Source organism: Musca domestica, unplaced genomic scaffold, assembly GCF_030504385.1.
Source record: "Musca domestica strain aabys unplaced genomic scaffold, Musca_domestica.polishedcontigs.V.1.1 8, whole genome shotgun sequence".
Lineage (NCBI taxonomy): Eukaryota > Metazoa > Arthropoda > Insecta > Diptera > Muscidae > Musca > Musca domestica.
The window spans coordinates 976,955-999,494 of NW_026712409.1; the positions used below are offsets into that span (position 1 = coordinate 976,955).

The 22,540-nt window shown below is 34.7% G+C and overlaps 4 protein-coding genes across 4 annotated transcripts; 3 read left to right on the top strand and 1 right to left on the bottom strand.

Annotated features, from left to right (window-relative positions):
- The first annotated feature begins 1,666 nt into the window (after positions 1-1,666).
- LOC101890814 (transcriptional coactivator yorkie) lies at positions 1,667-6,305 on the top strand. The gene is made up of 6 exons (XM_005177906.4): positions 1,667-2,847; positions 5,120-5,193; positions 5,261-5,440; positions 5,500-5,603; positions 5,674-5,842; positions 5,906-6,305. The coding sequence occupies exons 1-6, from the start codon at positions 1,985-1,987 to the stop codon at positions 6,031-6,033; spliced, it is 1,518 nt and encodes a 505-aa protein (XP_005177963.1). The 5' UTR covers positions 1,667-1,984; the 3' UTR covers positions 6,034-6,305.
- Positions 6,306-9,000: 2,695 nt separating this feature from the next.
- Positions 9,001-15,533, top strand: LOC101891161 (uncharacterized). The gene is made up of 4 exons (XM_005177908.4): positions 9,001-9,454; positions 9,513-9,850; positions 9,955-10,810; positions 14,166-15,533. Exons 2-4 carry the CDS (start codon positions 9,713-9,715, stop codon positions 14,414-14,416), a joined length of 1,245 nt encoding a protein of 414 aa, XP_005177965.1. The 5' UTR covers positions 9,001-9,454; positions 9,513-9,712; the 3' UTR covers positions 14,417-15,533.
- LOC101890988 (protein lifeguard 2) lies at positions 12,280-13,684 on the bottom strand. The gene is made up of 4 exons (XM_005177907.4): positions 13,500-13,684; positions 13,229-13,386; positions 12,913-13,161; positions 12,280-12,855 (listed from the first exon to the last, which is right to left on the bottom strand). Exons 1-4 carry the CDS (start codon positions 13,564-13,566, stop codon positions 12,499-12,501), a joined length of 831 nt encoding a protein of 276 aa, XP_005177964.1. The 5' UTR covers positions 13,567-13,684; the 3' UTR covers positions 12,280-12,498.
- A 913-nt stretch (positions 15,534-16,446) lies between the features above and the next one.
- LOC101891332 (mitochondrial-processing peptidase subunit alpha) lies at positions 16,447-19,328 on the top strand. Its single transcript, XM_005177909.4, has 5 exons — positions 16,447-16,688; positions 16,746-17,136; positions 17,197-17,613; positions 18,318-18,963; positions 19,028-19,328. The coding sequence occupies exons 1-5, from the start codon at positions 16,642-16,644 to the stop codon at positions 19,195-19,197; spliced, it is 1,671 nt and encodes a 556-aa protein (XP_005177966.1). The 5' UTR covers positions 16,447-16,641; the 3' UTR covers positions 19,198-19,328.
- The last annotated feature ends 3,212 nt before the right edge of the window (positions 19,329-22,540 follow it).

A 22,540-nucleotide genomic window follows, 5' to 3' on the forward strand; every position in this document is an offset into this window, starting at 1 on the left:
CGATAACACACTTTTGTCCAATTTGAAGAAGTGGCAACATACCAAATTAGGATGTAATAGGATGCTCAAGCTGGGTTTCTTTTGATAGAATGTTAAAAATCAGGTTCTGAAACAGAGCCTTTGTTTGACGAAATTATTAAAATAAGACAGATAACCAGTTGAATCACACCGATAGATTTCAATATGCATAGTAATTATAATAGTTGTGTACATGGCAAAATGATATTAAAGTTAGAGTACATAAAGGTGTAGATACAGAAGTATAAACTAAAAATGGATTCTGAAGCACAATTATAGGAAAGAATGACAAAAGTTTGAATAGTCCAAAATATTCGAATCCATATACCTTCCCAATTAATTGCATATTACCTTAGCGGTTTAAATTGCTTAGTATTGGTAACTATGTTGTTACGATATAATAACAACAGAGATATTTTTCACAGGGCTGCCATATTTTTACTCTGTCTGGTCCTATCTTTATACTTCTGTCTTTGTTTATAGTTTTTAAAAATGAAACAAACAATTTTAAAAAAAACATCGAATCCAGAATACGCAGGAAAGAAAAGAAAAACTTAAGGTGAGAATACAGAAAACTCTTTTTTGACAGGCTCGGATGGCTTCTTCGTAAAAGAACAAATGAACGTAAGGTCAAAATCGAACTAAGTCAACATAAAACTCCTTTGTTCTTTTCCGAAGAAGCTAGCCAATGACTTAAGCCACTCAAAAAAGCATTTTTCTGTGAAACGTGCATTCGTGATAACACTCGAAGAACAAAAAGTCTGAGCACTAAAAGCTGTAACACTTTGTCGCATTCATTTGAAAAATTCCAATTGGAATTCTATGGTATAAAAATGTTCAAGCAATTACAATTTAGGAGGTAAAGTAATTATAAATAGACAAATCCGTTTCTGAATTTTCTGTAACTTACCTTGTCAAATTTAATTGCAAAGAAAACAGGTTCCAATCCATGATATTGTTTATGTTATATATTTATACATATATATTATATATATTACAATGAAATTTTGTCAAATGAATAATTTTGACAAAAATTACAAATAAAATATAATTATATGACCTTACCTTCTTAAATCCACCATGTTTACAATAGAACCGTTTCTTATGGTAACTTTCTGTGAAAACATCTTAACAGATTACATATAAGAAATTGGAGAGAATACATTTTTCAGTTTTGGGATAAAAACAAAACATAATCATGTTATGAATTTTAAATTTAAAAGGAAATAATCTTGTTGACAAACCGGATCAAGAAATATATCCTAATAATGAGTGTCAGTTCGGATAAAATGTTTTCAGGGCAACACGCATGGTAGAAGAATATAGGTAGACGCGTCGACAATGAACTGTCAAACCAATTTTGGAATTGAAAATGTTGAATGAAAAATTATTTAAATTTGCAAAAAATTGTTGTAAACGCGAATTATAATAGCCTTCGAATGACGTAGTATAAGAAAACATATAAAAATCTACTCATATTTGAAAAAAACATTTAAATTTTTTTGACATATCAATGCTCCCAAGCGTTGTTGCATCTACCTGTATTCTTCTGTCATGGCAACACGACAGACAGCTCGGCGTATTGCCACTTCGCTTTAAAAATAATTTAACTATGCCAGATCATGAAAATGAGAGTTGTTCTATTTTACGTGTGGCAACCATCGAACGAGAAATACCAACACACTGAAGTTCCAAATATAAACTTGTTGTGAGAATTTTTTTGTTCGTTTGGTTTCATTTCATTTCCTAATTAAATATTGCGTATATATGAATAAAAAGAAACAATATCGAAGTTTTGTTTCAATTTTCGAGAGAACATTTTTGGAATATTCGTAGGAGAATTTCTTGCATTTGGAAATGTTGTGCCAGCTATTATTTTGACGTAATTAAAACGGAGAGTATACACAATTTTTTCATTTACGATAGTTCGTTCGACCTGTTTTTTCTTGTATAAATACACACAAGAATGTCGTTGAGTAAGTCCAGCGCGAGTGACGACGCAAACAAATGCAGCGTTAAGACGGAAGACTCGACGTCAGCTGCGTCGAAATCTTCAATTAATCTGGTCGTTCGTAATTATCAAAACTCGGATGAAAACTTGCGAGCTCTCTTCGATAGCGTCTTGAATCCAAGCGAATCAAATCGCCCATTACAAGTGCCTTTCCGCATGCGCAAATTGCCAAACTCGTTCTTTACTCCGCCCGCTGCCAGTCCGAAGTCTCCAACAGTGTCACACTCGCGAGCTAATAGTGTCGACTCCGCCTATGATTGTGGTTCTCAGCCCAATATCAATCAGACTTCGGTGGCATCTTCCCTCTCAGATTTACAGACAACGGCCGCAACGGCTGTACAAGTGCAGCAACAGTCCACATCGACAATTAATTCGCAATCCGCTGCTTCAACTTCGGCTGCACCTCAAGGCGAACCACGTTTACAAATTTGCCATTCGCGTGCCCACAGTAGCCCAGCTTCCCTTCAGCAATCTTATAACATACACGGCGGAGGCAATGTGGCAGAAGAAACACCATTTTTGCAGCAACAGAGTGATGTGGCTCGAGCAGCAAACAATGCGTCGAACGCTCCTGGCTTCCCCAGCAACTTGTTGGGGTACAACGCGGCAACTGCTGCAGTAGCAGCGGCAGCAGGTCTTAACAACAATAGTATAATCGGGATATCTGGGGCTGGAGCCCCGGGTCCCCTGCAATCCTACCACATGAAACAGCGTTCGTACGACGTCATAAGTCCGATACAATTGCAAAATGAATTGGGCCCCCTACCACCCGGATGGGAGCAGGCAAAGACCCATGATGGTCAAATTTATTATCTAAAGTGAGTACATACGTTCCTTTTTGGTTTTCGTTGCAGCAATCATAAAGCTAAGTGTTATTGCTAACAATGTCTATATGTTTTTGAACCTATAATCTCTCTACATGCTGCTAAAAATTGATCCATGCAGAATTACGATAGTTCCAAAGTAAGGTAATTGTCTATCCCTCGAAAATATCACCGAAACGTGCGATGAATACTTTTAAGAATTCTAACCCCTGTTAATTAATTTAAACTCTATCCAACCCCAAACAAGCGCTTTCAACAGGTTGCGGAACGAATATGAATATCATCGGTACGTTGTATTCTAATTTCAATTGGTGTTACCTTAAGTCTTGACATCCAATAAGATTTTACCAAAATAATATTGAATTGAAATCTGATTCGATATTTATATTTTGGTGAAAGTAAAACCACTTAGGGCCGTTATTACAAGCCACCTGTTGCTATCGGTTGGATTTGTTCGAACAGTTTCATATTTTTCAGCTTTAATAACAACAAATTAAGTTTAGAACTAAAAGTAAATAATTGATCAGTTCGATTACTTTTCCATTCAAGAAATATAAGTAAACGAACGAACAACACATAGTTATGTTATCTAGTAAACCTGTCAATTCAAGCTCAACAACATTTCGCTGACAAAATTACTCCACTATTCTAAATATCCACCATGCTTTGTTTCAATCAAATTTGAATGCAGCAAGTGAGTGTTGCTTCTGGTTATATTTTTAGTTCACTGAAATTTCAGCGAACTGTTAATAACGGTCCTTAATACCATATTTGTTTTTTTTTTTAATGTTTTGTTTTATTATTTAACAATATTGTTTACTATCCGTCCCCACAATTTATTTTGCAATGTTGTGGCAGGGTCTACATGTTGCTTATGGGAGCAGGCAAAGACCCATGAGTGCCAGTAAAATTGTGGATGTTATTTGCTGTTTGTATTTGTGGATAAAGTCGACACATCTCAAATATGTTAGTTATTTGTTCCTTGGTAAGGGCTATTGCAAGTAAAATAGTTTCGAAAAGCATTTCTTGTTCTGCAGGCGCAAAAATTGATTGCGATTGCTTAATGGTTTTATATTTATCCTTTAAAAACTATGGTAACCTGATGATGATTACTAAAAAGGAAACTTTCGGATGCACCGTGTAAGTTTTGTGCCCAGTTAAAATTGACATTATACGTTTTTGAAAAATTAGATTTCGAGGAGGTTTTGGTCTGTTAGTAAACGAACTAAAACTTAGAACTTATAATAACGTATTTTGTTAAAACTAAACGGAAAACTGAAGAAATACGTTTCGATTCTATTTCTGGAGTCGGGTTTGGGTATATTTTACTGGTCTTTCATGACTTAAGGATGTTGTTCTTCTTAAAACTTATTTTCAATTGAATTTATTAACAATTTTTATAAAAGGCACTGTGTTTTCTTCATGGGTATTCGAACGGTATATATTGTGCTTTGCAAAGCCCCTTCAATTACTGTTTTTACCATACAGATCAAAACCGTGTAAATAAGTTTTCTGTCAAAAATGGGTAATAAACTAGATGATTTTCCCAGGCTTAAGTAATCGGTTGGCATTTTCGGTGTAAGAAAAAACATTTAGAGTGACATAAAAATCCTCTTTCCCTCAAATACGTTATTAGTTCTAATCTATAGTTCACCTGAAAATCCTATTTTTCTATATTTAATAATATACATTTAGATGGGAACAATGTACAGGGTTTTATTGAACCTCCACACTAATTTTGGTTATATATACAAAAGTTCAGAACTTGCCACAATGCTTCCCACCCAAATTTTGTTAGCGTCTTTTTATTTTTGTGAAGTTTTCATTTTTATATTGTCTTTTTTTACTGCCGTTTCATTTTAAGCGATGTAACTTGGCATATTGTTTTAAGTTTGTTATAATGTTTGGATTTTGAATTTATGATAAACCACAATATACTTTGATTTAATGTAATCAAAGAAGTTAAATCCATAGAGTTGCAGTAAAAAGAAAGAAATTTAGCCAAACAGAAATTTTTCGAATGTGAGTAAATGTATATGTTTCCCACCAAATATCCTTATTTAGGAAAGTTTATATCGAAAATGTTTTCGAAACTCCATTAGCGCTTATTGGTCCTTATTACCATTTCCGATTAAAATTATTTTTTAAATTAAGTTGTACCTTTTTCTTGCGTTCTTCGTAGTATTTAATTGTATATTTTCTTAGTTGTCTACGTTAGATTGTTATTTTCAAATGCAATTTCAATAAACTGATTTTTGTCTTTCAGTCATACAACAAAAACGACGCAATGGGAAGATCCAAGAACACAATTTAAACAACAACAGACATTGAATTCTGCTTGTGAGTATACAAAAGCATTGTTTGTTTGAGCATGGGCTCATATTACTAAGTTATTTTCCATCTTTAGCCAATGCAAGGGCTATAGGTAAGACCGCAGCTGGAGAAAATATCTTGGCTTCAAGTAATCTGGGCCCATTACCAGAAGGGTGGGAGCAGGCAATGACGGAAACTGGAGAAGTTTATTTTATCAATCATATTGACCGTACAACATCGTGGAATGATCCACGACTTAGTGACCCAAGATTTCGTAAGTATTCTATGCAAAACTTTGCTTTGGGAAAGTATTCTAATATGCCTGGCTTATAGCGATTTTAATTCAAAAAGAAATTAAGCCCAAGACGGAGATGAGTTGGGTCAATGCAACAGAAATTGACAAAGATTCCGACATGTTCAAACAGAAGGCGGGACAGGTTTGTAGCAATAAAACCACAAAAAACACATACAAATGAACGAGGATACTATACTTGTTTTCTTTTTTAGAAATCAGTGAATAAACACAACATCAGTTTACATATGGATCCTTTCTTATCTGGCGACAACCACGCTCGACAGGAATCGAGTGACAGTGGATTGAGCCTTTCATCTAATTCATTTGCCGTAAATAACGACTTTATAACTCATATGGATAATAGTATGGACTGTATAAGCGGTAAGTATGCCAAGGACAAAGAATAACGTGTTCATTCACACTGATTATTGAATCCCTTTTTAGAAAATGGCAGCATAATAGATAATTTGGACACGACCTTACAGCTTAATGACAATATCATTATGATGAACGATATGCTCAACTCACCATCGAATAAGCCCGATAATTTGGAATGGTATAAATTAAATTAATTTATTTGTTACAGCCGCGACCATAAACTTATCTATACACATATGTATATATATTATATGTAGCGGGGGAAATTCAATATTTGTATGTTCATTAAAAATGCTAAAGTAAAAGTATTTCCATTTTTCATAGATTTATTATAATTTTTTGCAAGCAAAAAATTTAAACAATCAAATTATAAATATCAAGATTTATATATTTTTCGCAATACTGCAATAACTTACATTTACACGACAGCTTAAATAAAGAAAATTGTATTTTCTATAAAACTAAACCAATGTTTTTTAAGGATTCTGTTTTTTTAGTTTTTTTTTTTTTTTTTTGCAAAATAGGCTTAAAGCCATAATTGTTGTTTTTATAAAAACAACTGAAATAGACTGATGCATGGCAGACGAATACAGTTAGATGCATCAACACTTGGAAATATTGATATGTGAAAAATATTATTAAATGCATAAATTTGAAATAATTGTAAACAAACGATTACATGACTTTATACTTTACACAACACCATCGGCGATGATGCGGAAAAGCTTTTCCCGGTGAAGGAAAAGCGACACCACTTTTGGTAATATAGTCCATATTTCACGTTTCCTAAAATTGCAAAATGAAGAATACTTTGTGTTTATATGCAGTTTGGTTTCAGTTTGAAAGAGATGTTGCTTTTTGCACAATTTTCGAACGATTGCTTGAAGTGTTGAGAGATTTGGACCTACAGCTAACAAGTATACATTCAGGGGAATGATTTGAAAGCATTAATTAAATATTTTTGGACATATTACGAACAAAAAGAAATTTGAATGTGGATGTTGTTGTACAACAACACTTGCTGTTACCTGTATTATTCTACCATGTATTATGCAAGCCACATACGATACAACCTGGAGGGTTGTCAAACTGTATGCTTCGGCCACAAACGATACAACTTTGTATACAATCTCTTTGTACAACTTCACTTTTCGAAGAGTTCATTTGAGTTAAGATGAAACCGGAAATAATTTTGGGCTTAACTCTAGTTTAGTAAAAACTCTTCAATTTTTTCGAACATTTTTGCAGTGGTAGGTATTTTAACCATATTTTTTTCTTGGGGGACGGACCCGGGACCCCAGATTTTTGACCCGAAAGTCCGGGATCAAGACCCCGCCTGGACCCGGATCCACTTACACGATATAGACAATATGGGTATCGATTGAAAGCTTATGGAAATACCTATCCAACAAGTGGTCACATGGGGTAAGATGTTACGGTTTGGAAGTTATAGTCAAATTATCGATTTTTTGGACCCGGATTTTTTATAAAACCCCCAAAAAGTCAAAAAAGGTTCCATTATGGGGGTTAACAAAATTGATGCCAAATTATAGCTGACAATTCTACCTTTCCAAACTAGAGTTGTTCCTAATTTTGTTCTCCATAATTTACTTAATGGCCTTTATTTATTATTAATTTTTTGAAATTCGGTTTCATATATATTTTTATGTTTTTATATTTTCTTTGAAATCATACATTTGATTGCATTTCGTGTTGTTTTGATGTGCAAGACAATGGTGTTGCCTCTTTGAAAATAAGCACAAAATGAAATTGTATGCGACATGCCCACAAACATTAAAATCGGTTGGTACAACATGCCAAATATCAAAAAATTTTGATTTTTTGTGCAATCGAGACACAACTTCGTACAACCAGGCCACAAACGATACAATCTTGAATACAACCTCTCCAAGTTGTACAACCAGTTGCTACGTGTGTGGCTTGCATTACAACATTGGCCAGTTAGTGTATAACGTATAAATTTTCCAAAATCCCCAAATATTTGCATTTTTCCCAGTCGAAGTCAGAATAATCCCTGAATGCTGACAACACAGAGATGGGAATCTTTTTTCTTTGCCACAAAATTTTACAAGATAAATTACAGAAAAATGCAGAGTTATGAATTCTAATTTGAAATGAGGCTACCTTCATTTAATTCGTTTTTAAAGAGAGGTAAAAAATTGAAGAGTTCAAATGTGATGTAGAAAATTTAAAAATTAATAACAACATAATTAGTGTAAGTAGTATTGTAGAAAATATCAAACTAACCAGATCTATTGACAGAAAAGTGCTTTAACACGTAACGTCGTTTTTTAATAATACAAGCCACTTGATTTGCTTTCATTTGATTCAAAATCTAGACGCATGTTAGAAGCATTGTTTCGCGGTTTTTGTTTTTGTTAATACATTATAATGTCTAATAGTGTCTTATTTTGCCACACCGTAGCCTTTATTTGCCCGATTGATCCGTTTGGTTGTTCCGTTCACGTACGTCTGATATTTGGTTTATCGTGTATATCATGGTAGAAGAATACAGGTAGATGCATCAACGCTTGGGAACATTTATATGTCAAAATTTTTTTAATGTTTTTTCAAAAATAAATATATTTTTATAAGTTTTCTTATACGAAGCCAATCGAAGGTTGTTATGGTACACATTTTTTAAGAATTTGTACAAATTTAAATAATTTTTTATTCAACATTTTCAATTACAAAATTGGTTTGACAGTTCATTGTCCCAGCAGCTGTTTCGAGGCGTCTACCTATATTCTTCAACCATGGTGTATATTTAGCTTTTGCTGCTTGTTTTTCGAGTTGCATTTACATACATAACGATTATTGGCTCTCTGTAAGCTTATTGGAACATTTTTGTAAATCTTTTAAATAATTCACAATAGAGCAGATAATCAGGAATATAGGAAACTTAACCATGGTTTGAAACGTATCTTTTTTGTACTTGTATATATATTGTATATATAGCTGTAGTTGTCAACCTCGCCCACACATGGTGACCCCTGTTTTCGCTAAAGAGGCTCTGGCGAAAAACTTACTCATGGAATGCTCCTGGATCCTGTGTGGATTCAGAATTAACAACCGCCATACAGGCTTCACATGCTTCTTCTTTTTCACTAGACATTCCCAACGTATCAAGACTTGTTTTTGACGTTTGGCTTGTCATCACACAACACAAAAAACACACACACACCTATTGGGCTACACAATAAATAAATAAGCATTGCGGAAAAATAAAAAATATAAAATATTCTTTATCTTTGGGAAGCATTGTGTTCCCTATAAATATAACATCAAAATAGGAAGTAGTTGTTTGTCTTTGGTTCATCAATGCCCATAGCTCGTCGCGTCATATAAGTGGAGTAAAAGGAGTAGTTAAATTCAGACAGTGTAGTGAGCATAAAGGAACGAAGAAATAAATGGACATAAATTCAGGAAGAATATATTTATTATTATGTAAACTCTAAATGAACAAGTGGTATTATCCTACTTTTTGGAGAGACTCGCTGGCTGGTTTAGTAATCTGTCCGGATATCTTGGTATCACCAGCTCTGCCGCCTGGGGAAGCATAGCAAAAACGAGCGTAGCTACACACTTTTTAAGGTATAGTGGGTAGTGAATATTATGTTATCTTTTGGCTATAATGCAGTGTTTTTTCCAGGTTTATTCAATGTCCATGAACATGCGGAAGTTATAAATGAATTCCCTGTTATAAGACGAATATTATCTTGCCTATGTAACGGTCTAGGCCGTGATCGACTCACTTGTGACGTTTTCTCCTTTCAAGCAATACAGTTCACAAGTCTTCATTCCATTTTATTGCATTAGAAAGTGAAACAACAAAATAGATCCGAAGCAGCAATGAGAACAAAGCACTTCATTGTGGTTCTTTGCTGTATTATTACATCGACTTTATTATTTATCATTTTGGGTACAAGCGAATCGAGCGACTTAAAAAATATTGTTTCACACACTCATCAACAAATCAATAAGATTCAGGTAAGAGTCCTTTAGAGGCTGATGACATTGGCACTACTCATCATTGTTTATTGATCCTGTTTAATGCATAAGCGAATGTAATATCTTTTTGTAAACTCTTTCAGGAAAATTTACGCGTTTCTGAGGAGAAGAAGCTAGAAATTGATGCGAAATATCTCACCCTATTGGGATTTACGACCTTATCGTCAGCTGCTCATAATGCGACCAAAAATACACTGACTTCAAACTATTACAAATATGATGCTCAGAACACAAAGGATCAACGCTCATACAAATATCCTGGCTATATGCTTGATGTGGAACTTTTGCCGAACTCGAGAGAGGTGCCCGAAAATTATCAGCACTCACAATTGCATAATGCTGCCGTTCACCTATTTAATGGCACTAAAGTAAATTTCACAATTGTTACTTACGTTCAGGAAGGGCAAGCGCCATCTGCCATTCTTTTGTCGCAGAATATAGCTTTAAAATTCCCAAATGAATATTTAATCATATATGACTTGGGATTATCCGAAGAGGAATTACGTGCCCTGACTGCATATTGCAATAATTCGCACTGTACCGTAATATCGTATGATTTATCAGTGTTCCCATCTCATGTGTCCGACCAACGTATGCATGCATATCGTCCGATTATAATTAAGGACGCATTGATGCGATCTAAGTCCATTTTATTTGCCGAAAACTACATACGAATTCGGGGAACGAGTCATGACTTGATTGACTTAAAGAGACATTTACACTTGGTTGGAGTGCTTGGCTGGAATACACCAACTGCCGTTTCCACACGAACGCACCCAAAAATGTTTGATTACTTTCAAACCGATGCAGATGATTTCATTTTCCTAAGGATGGTGGATTTGGATACGGTTCTGTTTGAGGACACATCTTTTGTTACCGAAAAGATACTTCTGCCATGGATAAAATGTGCGCTTACACTGGAATGTTTGGATCCCATAGGTAAGTCTTAGCTATTAAGTCTAGAATTTATTTAAAGAAATAGTAGCAACCCACATATGCGTAGTTTGATTTGAACCTGTCCAAGTTAAACGTTTTAACATTGCAAATTTATTGGAATTAATGTGAAGAATTGAGTGGCTTTCGAACTGTCAAACAAGCTTAACGCTTATCCTTGACATCACTGGAAGATGATCCTAACGTGTTCAAATATTCCAACGTGTTAAACAACTAGTGTGTTTAAATATTGTATAACAGACGCAATGTCCATGGCAAGTATTGCTATTCTGCTAAAGTACACGCAACAGCGGATTTGAGAATACTGTTTTGTTTGCGTTATGGGGCATGCTACAAACAAATGATTTATTGAAATATACATTTTTACAATGAAAAAATATGTAAATGTATACATTTACGAGTACCGAGTGGGACGGACACTGATCTCTAATTGCTATCCATAGTCGATCTCTTGTTCGTATACGAATCCAGCGATGTTTGGAAGTGAATCATCGTTTATATCTTTGCATTTTATATATTTGTTCCTTTTTATTAACTACTTACCCCAATTAAATAATGATAGTTTAATCCTACAGATATCAATCTACAATTATTCAAACACATCGGTGTATAGGAATTTAATAATTTGCATGCATTTTATATGACAGCGTTCTGGCACACTTCACTGAGCTCATATGTGTAACAAATGATCATTTAGATTGCCTACTATTTTTATTTTTTAAATAAAAAATGTTACCTCGTAAGTTTGTTACACCGACAAGATTCTCTTAATAATTAGGTTGTTAAAAATATTTTCTTGATGAACTGTACTCTATAAAATGTAACAGTGTATCACAGTGTAAGGTAAAATCACAGTTGTAGATGAGCTTCCTTGATAAAATCAAGGAGTTGTGTATAGAGATTGGTGTCTTTGTTTTGGAGGACCGTTGTCAGTTTATGGTGAAGGGAGAAGAGGCTAGGAAAATTGGATCTTATGTTTACAAACCTCAGGCATTCAAAAATACAATGTTGGGCATCTTCACGACTGCCACATGTATCGCAAATATCATTACCAACTGCTCTAATGCGATGTAGAAACACCTTGTCATAAGGTTGACCAACCATCAACCTATTTATTAATTTTGTATCCTTCGAGGATAGGTTTAGCTTGAGGTACCAGGGACGTGCAAAAACATTTTCACAAATTTGGAAAAAGTTTTATTTCCCTTGGTTGTTGAAATTTGAGTGAATTCCTCGTTCCAGTCATTGGCAATTTTGTGTTTAATCATCATTGGCCGAGAGCCAACCTCTTCATTGAAAGAGATACCGCTATGACCAGGAGTCCATATAACATGACAACGGCCGCAAGACTGTCTGTAAAAAGGACACATTTGTCTTTTCTGTCTTCCATAGCAATCTGAAAAATCAATTTTAGAACATCCCTCCTTGTTAACAAATAACAGTGACTCACAATATTGACTACACAAGATTAGAATATTTTATTGCAAATAGGTGATTTACATTTGTTGGTAAATTTTCTTGTAGTACCGTTGATCTGAAAATAAAAAAGTCAATTGATTTTAATCATTAGCTTTCTAAATAAAAGGTATCATTTGTGACATTGTTGTCATCCTGTAAATTCTTCGAGTATGTAGAGGTGGAACGATTGCTCTCGAAAACGTTTTCGCCGTCATCTACTTTCTGTTGCCAATCAATTGTAAAACGTAGAGAAAGATGCGAATAACATCCATATAAAGATTTAATGCAGCAAATATGTACTCTTCTGGACTGATGCTGTATTTGTGGTCACCACCCATCATAATCTGTGTATCGTATATAAGGAACACACAGGCCAGCAATGCACCACAACCGGCATATATGGTCTGTACAATGTGTGCTCTCCAAAACATTCCAACAATGCCAAATATCATCAAACAGACAAGGGCAGCGATGAGGAATCCACCACATGCAGTGAAGTCGTACTTTGTTTGCATGGCAAAAATCGTCAGTGCCAGACATAATATTGCCGTAATTCCAACAGCCAAAAATACCTTCAGATAATTTTTTATTTAGAACTTGGAATGACAGTCGAATGCGCAAATATTTACCGCTTCCGAATTGTATCGCCCGGCTATAGCACCGACCAGGAAAGATTCAGCCAGTGTGAATACTCCAAGGCATATAAAGTTGACAGGAAACGAGCGTCGAGCCGTTTCACAACAAGCCATTGCTATCACAACAACTAGTGTTGTAATTGCAGCTCCAAGTACCAAGCCCGGATTGTTTTGAGAAAATTTTAACGTGGGCTCATGGAAAAGAAACAGAGCCACCATTCCGAAAGTAAAAAGAAGTTGAGCCTAAAACGAATGCAATCTACATGTAGACTTTGTTATTTATCCCTCTCCCAACTACACTTGACATTACCATTAGTATGAGGTATACTTTACGAATGAATCCTTTGCGGACAGTTTCCTCGTTAAACGAAAAGTTTTTGGTTTGCAAATTTTCTGGATCCAAGAAGCCTCCCCCGCTGGACGGAGAACTGGATCCCGACGGATTCGGCTTCCATCCGTACGCCTGGTCTACAATGATAACAAACAAAAGAAAACACTCAATTCATGCAATTCCAGTGTCGCCTATTATTTAATTAATTCGTATTTCGTCCTCATTTCGGAAACACGGACAATTTGTGTACCTCCTGTAGAAGTTGATGCATGCTGGCCACCAAAGGCCTGCTGTTCATATCCTTGCTGCTGACTCATACCGTTAATTAGTTTGGTTTGCTCGGAAAAATATACACCAATATACCATAATACACACAATACACCACAAAAAGATAGCTTGAGTGAGTGAGTTTCCCGGATTCTGACTTCCCACAATGTTCGCAAATGAGTTTCTTCGATTCCGTCTTCTCGCCACATTCGTCGTTTCAAGTCGAGACTGAATTAGTGAAGTCGTATACAATGTACGTTACCAATTGATTTCAGGGGTTGCCCTCACATGTAACAGAAGACACGGATCCCATAATGATTTTGGTCATTTATTTTCTAAAATAATATTGAGCTATAATATTTTTGATTAATAAATAATCTGAAAATATAAGAAATAGGTTTGCCAGTGCTGAAGTTATCTTAGTCGCTGACTGCATAATTAAAGATACATTTGAACTTTCAATTTCAATCTTAATAAACTGGCAAATTAACAAACAGCTATTAAAAATGCGATGTGAAAATGAAATTTAATTCTAAGAAAACCCTACAAAACGAAATTTGATTGGCAAGGGTATCAAATTTGATGATAACGTATATCATCGAAGGTACATGTATTTTAATCTTCCAATAACAATATTTGTCTTTTATAGGTGCACAATCGAATGGCTGCAAGTATAACAAAAAGCCACAGTATCGTTACTCTGGGTGTCACAGCTATGATACTTCCGCGTTCAATATTGTTCTGGGTTTAACATGGCATCTAGATGACTCGAAATATTCACTGCCGAGTGAAAACTATAATATATTTTATAGAGAAACATTGGAACAAGCCACTAAAATACTCGAAAACCGAAGACGAAACAGTAGCGAAACATCGGAACATCCATTTACCGATGAATAAAAGACATTTTTTCAAATGTCGCTGGAGTATTATTTTGATTATCCACATTAAAGATCAATGTTCTCAGCGAATGGATATTAACATGTTTACAACCTAATTTGGTGTTAATCTTACATCACCAAAAAAAAAAAAAAAAAAAAAAAAAAAACTCCAAAAGAGTGTATAGGAATTTGCGACACGATTTTATGTCTTCGGTTGTTTATTTTGTATGACTTTCAACGAAAACAATATGATACGGAGCTAAGACAAAAGTAATACCGCGAAAAAAACAATTCGAAACGTGTCGCAAATGCCTAACCTAAGAAAGCAGTACATTTTTTATTTTTATTGATTTTTGTGTGGAGACCATAGATTTTTGATGCACATTAAACCAATACAAATAACTGTGACTTCTCCAAACCCTTGAACGTTGTTCCAAATGGGGACGAGGAAGACATACATATTTTAAACGAATCGTCCAATCCACATAATTATATACGTATTATTAAAGCAAGATTTTCAGCTTGTGATGCACGCCTATATTCAGATATGCTCACAAGGGCCCTACATACCGCAATGGACATAATAAATACAGCTGCATAACTTCTTTCAGAGGATGGGTTGTTCCAATAGACTTCAGGACCAAATTTAATGTTCCAAATTTATTGTGAAAGCGGAACACGAATCGTAAATATATTTGTTAAACAAAACGATCATACGGATATTTTAAAATTGCAATAATTTTCTTAGAGAAAATTAAAAAGAAAACACTTAACCATTATTGCAAACTAAATAGAATGCCGTGTATTTTTAAGAATATTATATTTGTTCATATTATTCTATTTTATATTGTATTATTATTTATAAATAGCAAGTATTAACATTTCGATCCAATGGCACCACTTTATAATATATTTGATAAATTCTCAGTTTATTTGTGTAGATCCCAAAATAAGGTGGTCAACTTAAATGTGATTTTCAGTTTAGTCAGACTATGGATAAGAATATAAATGATGTATGTAACTTTGTAATGAAATAATATTATTCAGCAAATACCAAGTAGTAAAATACTAATTGTAAGATTAATGAAATAAAAACAAATATTATTTATAGCTTAATACCAACATGCGAACGAAGATTGGTTATGGTTTTCTTTTATTATTTATTTAGCTGCGACCAAGTAAGTACGTCTCTTTCTACGTGATGATCTTGTCAAAGCAGTTCATTAGGGAATATCAATTGGATGCAAAATGTAGAGGAAACAAAACTTTCAAGACTTTCAAAACTTTCAACTTGATTTTGAATAAATAATTTAAAACCGCGAAAACTGAATGAATGGTCAAAATTTCTTTTCAATATCATGTTCTATATGTCTCTTATGGTTTATTTCCCGACAAAAACTGTAGATTTTGTCGATGCATTCGTTGCAATAAGCATTTTGAAAACACCCGAATTTGAATATTTTCTGAACAATTTTTTATTATTGAAAAGAAGACACACACATAAGCAAATGAAGTTGGCATATTAAGCCAGAAAAATAAAAAAATTTAAATCATATGGTAGTTCTGCCCTACCTTGAATTCATTGTACCATGCTTCATACATGTTAACACTTTTAAAATGTTTTTTTTTTAATAAGTAGATTTTTATAAGTTTTCTCATACAACACCAATTGAAAGTTGTTATGATATGAATTTTTCAACAATTTTTATAAATTTGTATAACTTTTCATTCAAAATTTTCAATTTCAAAATTGGCTTGACAGTTCATTGTCCCAGCAGCTGTGTCGATGCGACTACCTATATTCTTCTACCATGGTATTATTGTCTCAATCGTGATTTTACTCTATTTAAATTTCAAATCACAATTAAGTCTTGACAGCAAACTTATTTGTTCAATGTTTTTATATAGGGCATGTCTCATATTGTCAATTCTTTTGTTTACGTTCACATTCGCACTATTGCATACGTTTGTAATCAGCTGGTCTCATCGGATGACCTTATAGATAGGCCGTGAATACTACATTTGCCGCAGCTGGTCATCTGGATAAGTTGTCAAAACACTTATTGTGATTGAAACACACACAAGCAAATAAGGTTTGACATTTCGTCTGGTATGGTGGTGTAATGCCATGGGCTGGCTGTCAAAAAATTCTTTCTTAAAACTTGTGGATAACTAAAAAAAGATTGCATTCACCCAATTCTATATTATTTTGGACAAATTTCTCGCCATTTCAACAGTGATAAAATGCAGTTACGGGCGAGTTTGCGGACGTTAAGGAGCACTTGGCAGAGGCATGAGTTCTTATCAGTTTTCATTTGAAAAAATAACCTCAATTGGCTTTGTTTTAGTTCTCCTCCGGGTTTGGTGCGGCGTTTCTTTGCAACAGAAACGTCAACTGATGAAATTGGAGGTGGCACAGGCATAGGGAATATTACCGGTGCTTTGCGTAAAAACGAAGGAGGTCTATACACCGTGAACGAACCTTCGACGAAGGTGGTGACAAAACTGCCTCCATTGACACAACCGTTCAATAAAGGCAATGTTGAATATGAATATGCAAAGCCTTTGGAGGAGGGCTCCACTACTAAGGTAACGGTACTAAAAAACGGTTTGAGGGTGGCCTCGGAACCTCGGTTTGGCCAGTTCTGTACAGTTGGATTGGTAATTGATTCCGGTCCACGTTATGAAGTGACATATCCCAGTGGAGTTTCACATTTCCTCGAAAAATTGGCTTTCAATGTAAGTAAAAGTTCTTATTTGTCTGGATGGCAATCAAATTTGTATTGCGTTTTCTTACAGTCTACAACAAATTTCCCCAACAAAGATGCTATATTAAAAGAACTGGAGAAAAATGGTGGTATCTGCGATTGCCAGAGTTCCCGGGACACATTAATATATGCGGCAAGTATCGATAGTCGTGCAATTGAATCTGTGACACGCCTTTTGGCGGATGTGACTCTGAGGCCAACGTTGCATGAGGATGAGGTATTGTTGGCACGACGAACGATTCAATTTGAACTAGAAACTTTGGGAATGCGTCCTGAGCAAGAACCCATATTGATGGACATGATCCATGCTGCAGCTTATCGCGAGAACACTTTGGGTCTGCCTAAGTTGTGCCCACCACAAAATTTGGATTCGATTAATCGAGATGTTTTGATGAACTATTTAAAGTATCATCACACACCCGAACGAATGGTAATCGCCGGTGTAGGGGTAAGTCAATAGTTGATGATATATGGCTTATATTGAGTTTAAGGGTATGTTGATTACGGCAAAGTATTTTTTCGTTGGGGAAAGGTTCGGTTACTCGATTTCATGACGTGATTTGTTGTACATACACCGAAGTGGATAGTCTCAAGCAAATTATTAAAACTATCAAATTTAGAAAAGCTATAAAATTCGCATGTCCCGGTTGATGGCCGAATATTCAAAATGACTTTTAAGTTGAACACGCGTAGGGGAGAAAATCTCAACATAATGATTTCTATAATTAATATCATGCGAACTAAAATATATTGAGACATTAGACACGTTTAAAGTTCTATATCTATGTATAATCAGGGTAAAAATTCCTATCTGTGATAAATATTTAAAAATTATCCCTGCTTATTTAGCGTAAATGTTACGTAATACTGATGCAACAGCTAGGTATAATACCAATGTATATATTGTGTAATTCTTGTGGAGTTGTGAAGTAATTTTTTACTTTTTTCGCGTGTTCAATAGCCAATGATTGTAAATCAATAGTCTAAACTCCACAATCAACTAGACGATGATATTCAATTGATTCTACTAAAATATAACCGATTCAATTGATCACATTTACAACGCTAGTTTTATTTTGTTAATGTTCGTACTGGCATGGCGAACGGAGCTAAATACATTTATCTCTGATTTTTCATTTCTTGATACTATAGGTCAACCATGACGAACTGGTACGTCATGTAGAACAATATTTCATTGAAAACGCAGCTATTTGGGATAATGAGGAAATTAGAACCACAGGAGCTCAAGCGGTGGATAAATCTGTGGCTCAATACACGGGGGGATTGCGGAAAGAAGAGTGTGAGATACCAATATATGCTGCAGCCGGTTTACCGGAACTTGCTCACGTGGTCATTGGCCTCGAGGGCTGTTCTCATCAGGATCCGGATTTTGTTGCCCTATGTGTGCTAAATATAATGATGGGTGGTGGAGGCTCTTTTTCTGCGGGTGGACCGGGAAAAGGCATGTATTCACGACTATACACCAACGTTTTGAATAGGTATCACTGGATGTACAGCGCCACAGCCTATAATCATGCATATGCCGACACCGGTCTGTTCTGTATACATGCAAGTGCCCCGCCCACAAACGTCAGAGACATGACCGAAGTCGTAACACGTGAATTGGTTCACATGACATCCAATCCAGGAAGAGAGGAACTTAGTCGCTCAAAGATTCAACTTCAGTCTATGTTGTTAATGAACCTGGAATCGAGACCAGTGGTATTTGAAGACGTTGGTCGACAAGTTCTGGCAACTGGTCATAGAAAACGTCCAGAGCACTTTATCAACGAAATCGGTGAGTTTGGCGAAAAAATTGTTTAAATGTATGACTGATCACCCACTTTTAATTTGGAATTTAGATAAAATAACGGCAGCGGACATTCAAAGGGTTGCAAAGAGACTGCTGAGTTCCCCTGTGTCGATGGCAGCTCGTGGCGATATCAGTGGTTTGCCAGATATTAAAGAAGTTCAAAACGCTTTACACCGAGACGGTCGTATATCCAGTCGCAGACTTTCAATTTTCAAATAAAACCAATGAATTAAGCTATGGTGTATTTCACTTTTAAAAAGTGTCATAGCTGTAAACGAGTTGATGTAATTTGGCCTATTTCGATAATGAAATAAATTATTTAGTGTTTTCTAGGTTTATTTAAACTTTAATTCGTTCTTCTACTGCCCGTTCTTGTTTATTTGTACACTTTTCGCCCAAATTTGAAAATGATGCTCCTAAAACCAGATATTGTTAAACCAAACTGATGGCAATTTGCAATTTCTTTTAATCATTGATATATTAATAATGTTCGTTAAAAGTCGAAAATAAAGATATAAAAATTGTACATCCATCAATAATTGATGATAAATAGCAAGGTAGATCTAACAGGTAACCGCATCGGCGAATTGCTACAACAAAGTAACTTTTGTGGTCCCCTCAAATGTCAAAATTGGCATCTAAGGCGAAAAACATAGATTCGCCATGACATTTAAAGGTTGCGGCAAATTTGTTTCAACCAATCAGAAACGAGGTGTTTGTTTACATTTTATTTTGTGTGCCTCTCGTCGTAAACGAACGTCGCAATTTATATTCAATAGAAAATATAGAAAAAATGGTTTAAAGAAAAAAAAAACGTAGCACCAATATCGTTCTATGCAAAATCAGGGTACCAACACTCCGAAGCATATGGCCATACATTCACCACATATTCAATAGCAGCAACAGCAGGATATGAATATCAAAATCTCAATAATTTGGCCAATAGCCAACAACATAATATCCAGGAACAGAATCGCAAAAAATTGGATAGAATTCATTGGAGCCGAATTCTTGCACTACTTCCCGTGATGTGCTTTGGATTAAAATGGTCCATACAAATCATAGATGTTGGGGCTAACTTAATTCCTCAAGCTGCACTCCATTCTAACCTCCTTCCTTTGTCTTTAGGGACACTAAATAGTGTTAAATTTCCATCACAATATTTCTTATTGCAAATCGAGCACTTTTTCATTTTCTTTTAATTTTTTTACTGGTTTCACTCTAAACTTGCTCTTAAATTAATTATTAAATTATTTAGGGAAGAAAACATAAACAAATTTGTTGTTGCATTCATTTAGGGCGAATTCATCATTACAACAATTTGTTTTGACATTTAATGGTGCCGTCAGCTGGGCTGATGCGATTACCTAGTACATCTACCTTGATAAATAGTTACAGAATCGCATTAATGATGCCTAACTTTCGCACGCGTTTTCGAGAGGTTCGATATCGTGAGTGAGTTTTTACTCGTCACTAGGCTTCATGAAAATTCCATGTTCGAGATGTATTTTCTTGACGAGCAAATGTTAAAATTTTCTAATGATTACGCAAGCTGATAAGAATATTTTATTTAAAAAAAATTAAATTAATTCCATCCATATAATCATGCAGAAAAAAAGACTATGTGTATGTGTATGTAGTCTTTTATCAAAAATATAATAAAATAAAGATATTTAACAAAATCGTCTTAGAAATCGTCTTAGAAAAATTTTGTGTATTTCGTTTGGGTCATTTTACCGCTGTGTTGTTGCATTTTTTTCGTCTGTACCTATATATGTCCACGTTTTAATTGCAACACTTTTTTGTAGGCAAAAATTCGTAAAAAATAAAATTATCAATAATAATCGTTTGTCCCTCAAATACATTCCTTCGAACTAAGTAATAACAATTAGAGTAATCGATTTACAAGATTCTAGAAAAAAGTGGAGGGAATTGTCAAATGAAAGTTTTCCCAAATGATTGAAACATTATTTTTTAATTCGGAAATGGAAGAAAAATTTTACGGCAATAATTTCAATATTTTCAGCGTTACTTAAAATTCGACGTACCTTGTACAAATATTCAACTTCCCCACCATGGTGAAATGCTTTGTACGTCCGTATTACCCAAATACGACAACGTTGTAAAAATTGATACTTTTTTAAATTCACCCAATTGTAACATTTTCTAATTGCAAACATTTAAATTTTTTATATTATTTATTTCTTTTTGTGTGTATTACATGACCGAGTACGTCGAATTTTAGCTAATGCTGTAATATACCATCACATAAAATAAAAAGTAAAGGCTGTTTCGAATATACTAATAGAATACAGAATATACCTGATGCCATGCTTGCTTTCTGTCAGAATATTGGAAAATGGCATGCAACAAGTACTTCACATTCATTTGATTGTTTCCCTCCATTTATAAAATGAAGTAAAAATCGCGTAAAATGAATGACACCAAGATTTTCTTTTGAAATATGATTGTTTCATTACTCCTTTTCATTGTAAAATTGGTTATATTCTTCTATGCGCACACTCTAATAAATATTTCTAATAACCATTGTACAATAAAATCATGGCAACCTCATTTTCCGCTCTGCATTTTCTTTATCTTTTTAATTTATGTTGTGAAATTAAACTTTATTGAAAATATATATTCATAATCAGCATAAAATTCTAAGTCGATTTAACGATGTCCGTCTGTTTGTCTGTTGTAATCACGATACAGCCCACATTATTACACGTAAAAAATTAGCAGAGCAATTTGTATTGTGTCTAGGATGGTTGGTATTGAAAATGAGATATCGGTCCACGTTCTGGTATAGTCTCCATATAACGGTACCTCCCGATATTCGATATTTTGATGATTTATGCAACCTCCCGATATTCGGTATTTTAATTTTTTTTGCCAGATTTTTTCACGGATTTGTCTAAAAATGGTATTTGTTGGTCATAATGGGTTCCAGCTCCGTTGGCGAAATATTGCATGTATGGGTCCATGATTTGGTATAGCCCCCATATAACGGTACCTCCCGATATTCTGCATTTTGATGGGTTTTGCCAAATTTTTTCACCGATTTGTCTAAAAATTGGTATTTGTGGGTCACATCGTATGTATAGGTCCACGTTTTGATATAGTCCCATATAATGGTACCTCCCAATATTCGGTATTTTGATAGTTTTTGCCACATTTTTTCACTGATTTGTCTAAAATTTGGTATTTGTAGCTTATAATGGGTTCTAGCTCCTTTGGGAAAACATTGCATGTGTAGGTCCACGATTTGGTATAGCCCCCATATAACGGTACCTCCCGATATTCGGCATTTTAATGGTTTTTGTCACATTTCTTCTAATGTTTCCTTTACCCTAAGGTGAAGGGTATTAAAAGTTTGGCCCGGCCGAACTTAATGTTTTTTTTTACTTGTTTATTCTACCAAGCTAATAGTACGTTTTCGTTGTACAGGATTTCGAAAACCCCGTAGGTTTTAAATGTCAATTCTATTGTATATACCATGGTAGAAGAATGTACGCGTCGACACAGCTGGTGGGACAATGAACTGTCAAACCAATTTTGG